Genomic DNA, 11,533 nt, shown 5'->3' on the forward strand with positions numbered 1-11,533 from the left:
GAAACCACTTCAGCTTGAATATTACAGATCATTATCACAGTTTCTGAACCATTTCACAGTGGAAACTATGTCTTAGTAACTTTCCTCACTCTCCTTAAACTGAGCTTTCGAAGGTGCTCCTGTACACCCCTCTTTAAGACTCCCAGGAAACACTCCCATCACATCTCTCACAGGCAGTGAATGCCCCCCCAAAATGGGCCAAGCTCGATGACCCTACTTGCTATTCCCTAAAGAGATCTCTGAGAAACACTTTCCTTAAATGAAAACCCTCTGGTGGCATACTGGGTGAGGATCCAAAGATCTCAGTTATGAATAACAGGGCAAACTCATCATTGCCTATTCTTACACATTATTTCAATAGAAAGAGGGGTTTGCTCTCTCCTGATAACTTTTGCAAAACTGTCAACATATTTACTGTGTCTTCTCCTCTAGGAAGCAAAGAAAAATGGAGAGAGAAAAATATCTCTTAGTGTGTTATTCAGAGACATTTTGTACATTCTTTGCCTCAGACTTTCCCATCCAGAACTGCCTTTATTAGGAAAATTGCTGAAATACAGAAGAATGTAAGAAAAACCAGACGTTTCTTATGACATGTTTACTGCCAAGTTCCTGTATCCGATAGTCGCCAGAGTTAATATGTAAATGACACTGGAGAAACCAATGGAGTAATGTGATTTGTCTTCTCTTTCCCTTTTTTTAAAACATAAAGTTCTCTTCTATGTCTCAAACTTAGTTTAGAAATTAAGTGAATATGAAAAATTGCTTTTCTCAGTTTCCTGTCTTATAAATTGTTCTCTTCATTGTAGGATCTTACACGTTTGTTCCGTGGCTTCTCAGCTTTAAAAGAGGAAGAGCCCTAGAAGAAAAAGAAAACAAAATATTGGTCAAAGAAACCGGTTACTTTTTTATATATGGTCAGGTCAGTTCCATCCCCATTCTGCTCTCACAGTCCCATGCTTCCCATTTTGTGCTCACTTCTGACTGAGTTCTTTGGTTTATTTCTCAGGTTTTATACACCGATAACACCTTTGCCATGGGACACCTAATACAGAGGAAAAAAGTCCATGTCTTTGGAAATGAATTGAGTCTGGTGACTTTGTTCCGATGTATTCAAAATATGCCTGAAACACTACCCAATAATTCCTGTTATTCAGCTGGTAAATAATATTTCTCTATAAATAGAAAGACATTCCTCAATATACTGTCTGTTTTTTTATTATCTGGAATGACAAGCTAGTCTGTTTTAATTGAGGCAGATAAAATCATTAGTAATAGTTTTATCATTTTATATGCATTTAGAAAGGGCAGTAACTTCATAGCAGTCAACACTGAGAACAATTATAAGCTTTATTTTCTTTTTAAAAAAATATTTATTTATTTTTGGAGAGAGAGGAAGGGAGAAAGAATGAGAGGGAGAGAAGCATCAATGTGTGGTTGCCTCTCACACACCCTCTACTGGGGATCTGGCCCGAAACCCAGGCATGTGCCCTGACTGGGAATCAAACCTTTAACCCTTTGGTTTGCATGCCGGCAATCAATCCAGAGCTACACCCACAAGGGCAGCTTTATTTCCTTTAACCTCTAAAAACAACAATAAGAATAGAAGAAGAAGAGAATAATTACCATGTGCCAGGCATCCTTGTCTGCATTTTATTCTTGTTCATTTAATTTTCCTGTTTAAGAGAGGTGGAATCTGAGGCACAGAGCTACAGTAACACCTGTTGTCTTAGGCTGCACAGCCACTACATTCCAGAACTTGGTTTAAACTATCCAGTTTGATTCCAGAGTGTTAGCTACCAAAACTCTTCTTTACATGCTATGGATAAAATTCCCTTGGCTGATTTGAGAGTCAGGTCACATTGCCCAGTGGCTTCTCTCTCACTTTCATGCAGGTAACATCTGGTATAATGGACACCAGACAGGTGACTTTGGGATGTGAAAGTGTGGAAGTATGCATGCATTTCAACTCCAGGGCAGTAAAGATATGGAGAGAAAAGAGAATGGGTAGCCTTTGTTCATTTCAGCTCTGTGTTGGCTGTATTGCCAAGATAGCCTTTATTTTGTTTCAGGGATAATTCCAAATTAATCGAGTCTGGTATTAGGAAAAATAAAGAGTATTTGCCTTATCACATTTATTCCTCTCTGGTGATTTTGACAAATCCATTTAGATCCCTGAATGATGTCTTTACGTCCAGTTACTGTGAAATGGCCGTATGAAACCTAGAATTGGAGACTGGCTGCTCAGTGTGAAGTACCATATTTCAAAGGCGTTTACTAACAGATGCACAATGAATCAGAAAGGGAAATATTACATAATAATAGGGATGATCATCATTCTGGATTTGAGGCCATAAAAAGGTCTAACAGGGTGATGGAGAAGTTTGGTACATTGGAAATTCCTAGCTTTCATAAAAAACTGCTTCCTTGTACCCAGTGGTCACTAGTATTTCAATGCTGCAAAATATTTATAAATGAGGCTATGCCAACCTACTATTTGTTTATATTCCTTAGCACTTATACCTACAACAGACTTTCAGCTTTTCTAATAATCTGCTCCTCTCACATTTACTTTCTCAACCAGATTTCTTAGATGCCTTCCCTTTTAAGAATAAACAATTTGACCTTAAAGATACTTCTCTGTGCTAATAGCTTAGTATTATATGAGAAGCATTCTATGTGAAATTTTAGGTTTGCAATTTTTATCTGTTCCAGGGAAAATTTGTTTAAAACCATTAATGACACATTACTGTATAAGTGTATAAAGCTCTTCCACAATAACCAGGAAAAAAATTAAAATGGTCCTTTTGAGGAACCCAGCATAATACCAAAGAACCTCTTTTCTACACAAGGCAGAATTTTATTCATTATTTTATTAATAAATGAAATTTGTTTATTGTAGGAAAGGTTAGATTGGTTATATGAACACATAAGCACATTTTCACTGTATGTTAATGAAACAGTGCAACTACTTTTTAAAATGTTGTCAAAAGTGTTGGCAATTCAGATACTATTGTGTTTGTTAGTCTCTTTGTTTCTTCTCCCCTTGCTTCTCCTCTTTCTTTTCCTTCATATAGGTATTTTTAATGGGGTCAGAGAAATTACCTTATACACTGAGTGTAGTTCTTGAATTATGATTTACATTCATGAATCACAAAATATGTCATTATATTTAGGCACCAACAGTATATTGTTTAGTTTTAATAAGCTAATTATTTTATTGATTTTGGTTATTAAGACAAATATAGTCACTTAAGAAAACAAAACATAAGAGGCCATAAAAAGTGATCCAAATGACTCTAATCCCATAGTCTTGTCTCCAGAGAAACACTACATAACAGATGTGCTCTATTAATGAATGGTGTTTTGTATTTTACTATTAATCTACACATTTTATATTCACATTTAAAAGTATATATGTGTGTGCATATTTTTATTTAATATTATCAAAAGTTTCTCTTGTCAATAAAATGAAACAAAACTTTTTAAACTCTATACTGTTCCATCAAGGGATCTGCTATGATTTACTTCACAGTTTTTCTTAAATATTTGGTTCCTGTTTAGATTCTCTTATATTTTATAAGCAATAGGTGATAAATACATTTGCCTTTGCCATAACTCCTTTTATTTATTTACTTTAACTATTTTTTAGGCTAGTAGAATAGTAATTGGTTTAGAAGTCCACTGGTGTAATTTGAAGTGTGAATGCCTACGTTAACACTTTTTTCCAAAACAAAATCATTTTACTTGATATTCCTTTTTCTTCTTTTTCATTGTACAACCACGTAAAGTTCTTGTAAACCATTCTTTTCCAGGCATTGCAAAGCTTGAAGAAGGAGATGAACTTCAACTTGCAATACCACGTGATGATGCTAAAATATCTCGGGATGGAGATGGCACTTTTTTTGGTGCCTTGAAACTTCTGTGACCTGCTTACACCTTGTTTGTGGCAATTTTCCTCCCATTCTATGTACCTCTAAGGAGAAAACACTTAACTGGAAATACCAAAAGGAAAAAAGAGTAGTTACCATAGCCTTTTATGTGAGCTATTTGTTTTGGTTTGCTGAAACTAGACCAAACAGGAAATTTTAACAGACAACCACAGCCAAAGGGTGTCATGTGGTTTACAAGAAATAGAGCTCGTTTAAAGAAAGATAGAATTAGAAAGATTTTTTCACTATAATGCCAGGATGAACAACTTACTCATAGTTTCTTGTCTTGGAGGAAGCACAGGGCTCAAAGGGGCAGAAATGATTTATTCGAGAATGGTGTTCCACTGTTTACTATGAAACAAGTGCCCATATCTGTGGGACCGTAAGACCTTGAGGGGAGTCTCAGGTTCATCCTTTGTTTTTGTGTGAAATACACCCCTCTCCTTTTTCAGTTAATATTCTAGATGGTAAAAAGAAAAAAGCACAGAAATTTTGCATTCACTACATGAAAAAGTAATTAAAAACCTAAATTTATACATCATATTAAATAATTAGATTCAAAATAAGATATAGGTTACTTAAGTCTTTTTGGTTTATTTCAAGTTTGCAATTTTATCTCTAATATTATATATTACCTGATGGAACGCTTCCACACAGTTTTCACAGAAAGGAAGTAATTCTCTCATGTGTCTGCACTCATGTGTATTTTTTGTATCTAATTTTAGTTACTTCAGAAATTTATTGTAGGGTAATTTCAATTTGTGCATATAAGCATTAGTTGAAAAATTATAAGTGTTCTTAAATAAAAATAAAATCTGCAATAGAAGTTAATGAATACTTTTTAATAATGTAATATAATTTCCCTTTATTTCTATTCTTCTGTTTTAAAGTGCTGCTACTGTAGTTCACATATCCCAGCCTTTAGAAAATAGTTATTAGCTTTATCTAGGTTGAGGTTTAATTAAACTTATTGGTGTCCTGAAGTACATTATATGCCATATGCTGTTATAAAGATTACCATATGCCAGAAGACATCATCCTAATTTTCATTTTATAAAGAATCTTATTTGAGAATGCTGTAATACTTAACTTTATCAGTTTCCCTTTCTTCCTTGTCTTTTTTCAAATATCATCAGTTTGAAGAGTTTTCACTTCATTAAACAGTTTACTTCATTAATTTAAACAGTAGCTGGAAAAATAGACCCCGATCAGCATTAATTTTCCGCAGTCTATGTAAAAATATTTTTTAATTTAAATTTTATTTTTATATTTTTGCAAATTAAAAAAAATGTATTTTACATTACCATTTATCACTCCGTACCATCTTTTACCCTTCCCACCCCTTTCCCACACAGTAACCACACAAAGATATACTTTTCAAAATAGAAGGAATAATTTGTATTTTTTTGTATAAAATTAAACTTTGTTTAAAACATATATCTATAATTTTGACTTTTTGGTTAAAATCTATTTTGCAAGTTATTTTGTTTCACAATATTATAATTAAAAACAAATGATAGGTAGGAATTTTACTGCCAGAAGAAGGTTAGTAATTTTTGTAGTATTGCTGCTAACTTGGATTGCCAAATAAAAATATTTGGAGCCTTTGCTTCATTTTTTGTTGAGTTTGTCTAACACCACTCATGTTTTGGTTTCTCTCTATATAAATGCTAAATGTCATTTTAAAAAATTAGGTGTATAACTGTAAAACATAAAGTAATACATGTTAGGGTATGACAAACTATTTTAAATCATGGAAATTTTACATAATTTCCAAAAAGATTTGTACATATCAGTTTTATATAATACTTCTTAGAGAATAAGCTTAAAAAGACAATACAGCATTATAATAAGCTGGCACATTAAGCTATTAAAATTTGCAGCTTGCATCATTATTCTTCATAAATGACCTAGCATATTTTGTCAGTAGACATAGAATTCAGTCACATAAAATATCCTTAAATCTGTTTTTTACTTTTGGTTTTAACCAGTGTTAAAACATGTACCCTACCTTCCTCACATGTGAAATTGTGAGGAGCATCAGACTTTGGTTGAAGCAAAGGTTATTTTGATATCACGGAATTGCGATCAGGTGTGTATGGGTACTCCAATGCGGCAGTAGTTGCCGAGTTCCCACTTCTTTAAAACTTCTCCCAGTTTATTTTAAGGGAAAAAAGCTGTTATACTAAGATTACCTACAAAAGTGTGTGGGTCCAGTCCAGACCCTCTTATGTCTTAAATCTGAAACCAGGAGTTCTGATGATGAATACCTTGAAGGCATTAAATTTTCCTTTGTGTGGGAACTACACCAGTTAGCACACCATCCAGAGTGAAATAATGTGCAGCCTAAGTGGCACCTGGAGAAATTGGCTGTACTCTCTAAGTCATTGTGCAAGAGAAGGCCATTTCAGTGTGGTTTATTATGGATGCAGCAATTTATTGATGGAAGAATTTAATAAATCGTGAAATTTGAGTTATGACTTAGAAAATATCACCTGTTGTCTGTATGGCCCTGTGCTAGGATCCTGGGAATTATAAAATACTGCTTAATGCTGATTCACTTTTCAAAATTAATGTAAATTTGTATAAATTTGATTAACTTCTACCAATGAATCATGAATAAAAGGGGAGTCCAGCCTTGCGTATATCAGAGCAGCTTCTCCTTTCAGCTGCCTCTTCTGTGGGCCAGGCCTAGGAGTGAAGGGCTGGCATGGGGCATTCAGCCACTCCAGACTCTGGGGTTGTCCCTGTGAAGCCATGTCCAGCCCACCAAGAAGGGAATGCAGTTTTCTTTCAAGCTTGGTTTGGGTCTGTCTTTGATTTCCTCATCTTCATCATGGCCATCATCCAAGTGGACTAAGCCTCTTGTTGTTTACAAAATAATGAAGTGAAATTATGTTTAAGATTACTTTAAAAATAAAGGTAAGATTACAGAAGTAGGTTAACAATACAGTATGAGTATAGAGTTGTTGCTTATTTAGATTTAGTTTACACTCTTAGGCTCATATGGTCCTTACCAATACTTAGAATGATACATTTAGAATATATAGTATTTCTTCTACACAGTTTTGTGAATGTAAAAAGATTTTAGGTTTCAGTCTTGTTTTTAGGTCCTGCTACAGACACATACTGTTTTAAAACTAATCGTAAAAATCAGAACTTATGTGCGGAGATTTGAGTGAGTAGCTCTGTATGATGAATAAATGTTTGCTGTCAATTGATCACCCAGTGGCTAAATAATTTGTCATCTTTGAGGACTAAACAAGTGAGATCAATAATACAAAAACAGTGATATACCTTGGTATGCAGCTGCCCAAGTTGATTAATTTCTGTGTCTCACATTATCCATCTACATAAAAGTAGCATTTTTTCACAAATAAACAGATAAAATTATGAAGTCCAGTTTAGCCCATTTAGAGGTAATCATTGGTTGTATCATTTACCTTTAGGCCTGTGTGTGTGTGTATTTAAAGATTTTATTTATTTTTGGAGACAGGATGGGAAGAAGAAAAAGGGTGAGAGAAACATCGGTATGAGGGAGAAACATCACTTGGTTGCCTATTGTACACTCCCTGAGTGTACAGCAGACCAAACCTGCAACCCAGGCATGTGCCCTGACCAGGATTTGAACTGGCGACCTTTCCCTTTGTGGAACAATGCCCAACCAAGTGAGCCACACTTGTCAGGGCCAGGCTTGTATTTATAGTGGTAGATATATTTTTAATTTTTTTTACAAAACCAATTCTATTGTGTTTTTGTAAGCTTTGATAAAAACTAATAGCAGGCCAAAAATCTCCTCAAAAGCCATTATGAGGTGGTAAAATTCCATGAGGAGAAGGATCTGCAATGACCATAAACGTGGTCACTGAGTGTAACCATCTCCATAAGTGATCTCTTATCACGTCTTAGCCTGATCCCAGCTCTGGTTATCAGAGGGAGAAAAAGAAGATTCTTGTGAATTATCATCATCCAAGATTATATGATGGTGATGAGTGAACAAATAAGTGGAAAAATTAGGTATGGGGAAAGGCAGGATATTCTTCACCATCGAGGTCACAGATTTACCCTGCTTTAAATGTTTTGAACTTCTGACTTCATTTAGAAATAATTTCAGGCTTACAGAAAAAAAGAATACAAGGACAGCTCTTACACATTCACTTTTATTCCAAAAATGTTAGCATCTTACAGAACTAGAATCAAAATCAGGACAGTACCTTGATACAACGTAGTCTTAAATGTAAATGATAATCACCCCTCTCCTTGGTATCCACTATAACTACACACACACACACACACACACACACACACTACAATTTTAAAGGAGTATTTGAAGACGGGACTGGTCTCTTTGCCATTCCATCTATGCAGTAGCACAGGGCCCCACACTCTGGAAGGCCCTGTTCTTAGTTTAATCCCCTGCTGTTGTCATTTTGAAATTCACAATTTTTCAACAAGGGGCTTGCATTTTTATTTTGCACTGGGCCCCATAAATTATGAAGTGGTCCTGCTTGAAGGTATTAGAAGTTGTGGAAGGTGGTAGTTAGCAGTCCATCTCTAAGGCCACACCCTTGGAATTCAAATCCCAGTGCAGTTTACGAGTTTTATGATTTGGGGTTCGAAGGTAATAGTACTGATAAACTCATGGAGTTGCCATCAGAAATAAATGAACTGGTGTAATGCCTGGCACATTACAAGTGCTAAATACTTTTGCTTAAAAGACAGGTATACCCATATCCTCAAACACACAGTAGAAGAGGAATTTGTGAATTCAAAAGAACAAAAGAGACGTGTACTGTTTGGCTTTATTTTTGCAAAAGATATGAGAGAGGAATTGGCAGGAAATTGAGGAATACCCTGTTTGGTTGCTTGGTTTTAAGATATCTTGAATAGACCAAAAAAAAAAAAAAAAAAGGAAAAGAAAGAAAAGCAAACTAAAAAGAAAAAGGAAAGAAAAAGCAGCCCCTTAAGATTAGGAACACCACTCAGGCCCTTCTTCATTCAGGTCACTCCTGCTACCCAGCAGTGCAAATGAAAAAGGAAAACAGCTCTTACCACCTGCAGTCCTGGAAGCTAAGCATTTCCAAGATTTAGGAGGCAAGTGGGGCAAGAATATCATTGTGGGAGCTGAAAGACATCCTAAATTTTAACTGATAAGAGTGACATGGAAACAGATTCAGATCAGATAGCAGTGGCAAGAAAACAATAAGAGGGAACTTACCAATGAAAAATATGAAAAAATGCTCACAGGGAAGATCCCTTCTCAAGCCAAGGGCTCTCCATATGCAACCAGCCTGCAGAAGTGAGCTGGGGGCAAACTGGGTAGAAGGTGGGGGGTTGGGAGGCTATGCCCAGCCTCCCCTCTAATGCTGAGAAATGATCCTCCTAAGAGGTCTCAACAGGGAAACAGTATATAGTTGGGGTCCCTGGCCACCCAGTGGAATAGAAGCCACACTCAGTATATATAGGACTGTGTGGGTACAGAGTCACATGGGAACAAAATCACAGCCACATTTTTATTTGCATTTCAGATTAAGTCTATTATTGCATAATACATGGCATTTGGCTCCTTTGGATGTCAGGAACATTTGATTAATTTTTTTCTGAAGTGTAAACTTCAGAGTTGACAGGGATGCCAGATTAGAGTCCAAAAAACCGCAATTTAAATGAACTAGACATTTCTAAACAGCATCCTGCCTGCTGAAAAATCTTCTCTACCACATTGAAAGGTTGTCATCCAGCCTCATAGTAAACCTCTCCAGAGCAGACAGCCTGCTTTAGTGGTGAATCCATGTTTCCTACACGTAATGGGGATGTGGTCTGTGCATTGAGGGACTGTCTTTACCACATTCCAGAAGAGGAAATTTGCTCTTACCACAAATTCCTTTTAACCCACATTTTCCGAGTGGATACATCACCACCAGAAGGTAATGTCCAGTCACTTGAATGAATTGGGAAAGCTCATTTTCATTTATGAAACTTATAAGTAATTGGAGTTCTAGCTGTTGCCTGAGTGTTAACTTGGGGAATGAATGGTCTGCATTCATCCGCAGAGAGGTTGGTCCTGCAGGCTGACCCTCTCAGGAGCAGGTGGGGGCCTCTCCGTCCCCTGCTTCTTCCTCTCAGGTGCTTTGCCTTTGCCTTTCTCTCTCCTAAACTCCAAGGGCCTTTCTTCTGCCTCAGTAACTTGGTTCCTGAGCCTATGCAGCCCAGCTGGCTCCTTTCTACTACCTCTGTAACTTTGTCAACAAACTTTCTCTTATAACTTGAAAAGAAGGAAAGGTTGGTCACCTGCATTTGCATGTGTGGTGAAAGAGATTCTGAATTCCCCAATACATTACCTGATAACATGAAATATGGAAATTATTAAGTAATGAAGAGTAAACAGAAATTCAATACAAAAGGAATAAATTAAAAAAGAAAGAACTCCTTCCCTCAAAGAAATTCTTTAAACAGAGAGGAAGAAGAAAAATCAGAAAGGGAAAAAGTGAGGAAGTGAGGTAGGAAAAAACATTTTAAAAGCTATAACATACTACAGGATAACATTAGAAACAAGGTATAGATCATTTTTTATTTTTTAAATAAAATCACATGGACCGTTAGAGTGGGGACGGGGAGGAGGAGGATGGAGGAAAAGGTACAGGGAATAAGAAGCATAACTGGTAGGTACAAAATAGACAGAAGGAGGTTAAGAATAGTATGGAAAATGGAGAACCAAAGAACTTATATGTAGAGCTTGTGGACATGAACTACGGGAGAAGGGATGCTGGTAGGAGGAGGGTGCAGGACAGAGGGGAATAAAGGAGAGAAAAACAATGGGACAACTGTAATAGCACAATCAATGAAATATACTTTAAAAATAAATAACCTCATTAAGATACAAATACTATAAAATTTACCCATTTAAAGTGTAAAATTGAATGGTTTTAAAAATAAATTTGAACTATTGTGCAGAAAGTTACAGAATTTAATTTAAAAAATTAGGAATCTGAAAGTATAGCCCCAGGAAGGGAGAGGGGAGGCTTAAAAAGAAAAACACTGTTTTTGAGAAAAATAGTTTAAAGGCCCTTTTTATTTTAGAACAGACTTGGATTTACAATAGGTTACAAAGATTGTACAGAGAGTTCTGTATGCCCCTTGCCCTGCTTCCCATGTTGTCAACATCCTACATCACTTACATTACATTGTCACAACCCGCAAAAGAAAACTGGTTCATTACTGTTAACTGAGCTCTGCACTTGACTACTATTGCACAGGTTTTTCTACTACTGTCCTTTTTCTTTTTCAGGCTACTTTATTGCATTTAGTTGTCACATCTCTTTCTCCTCTTCTGGTCTGTGACAGTTTATCAGACATTTCTTGTTTTTATGGCCCTGGAAGTTCTGAGAAATATTGAGCAAATGTTTGGTAGGTTGCTCCTCCGTCTGGGTTCACCTGGTATTTTTCTCATGTTTAGAATGGAGTTATTATGCCTTTGGGGAAGAATTCCAAAGAGATGAAGTGCCCTTTTTATCACATCAAATCAGACACACATAATCATCTGGACAGGTGATGTTTTCTAAGTTCCCCAAAAATCACTTTTAAATTCATATGTTTTTCTAGTAATT

General features: G+C 35.9%; 1 protein-coding gene across 1 annotated transcript in view; it reads left to right on the forward strand.

The window, feature by feature from the left end:
* Nucleotides 1–5,363, forward strand: part of TNFSF13B (TNF superfamily member 13b) — a 39,991-nt gene extending 34,628 nt beyond the window's left edge. The window contains exons 4-6 of the mRNA XM_028526696.2: nt 807–919; nt 1,007–1,157; nt 3,813–5,363. Coding sequence (XP_028382497.1) covers nt 807–919; nt 1,007–1,157; nt 3,813–3,925 — 377 coding nt within the window. The 3' untranslated portion in view covers nt 3,926–5,363. The remainder of the gene's footprint in view (nt 1–806; nt 920–1,006; nt 1,158–3,812) is intronic.
* Nucleotides 5,364–11,533: the final 6,170 nt, after the last annotated feature.

This window comes from Phyllostomus discolor, chromosome 11 (assembly GCF_004126475.2).
Source record: "Phyllostomus discolor isolate MPI-MPIP mPhyDis1 chromosome 11, mPhyDis1.pri.v3, whole genome shotgun sequence".
Taxonomy (NCBI): Eukaryota; Metazoa; Chordata; class Mammalia; order Chiroptera; family Phyllostomidae; genus Phyllostomus; species Phyllostomus discolor.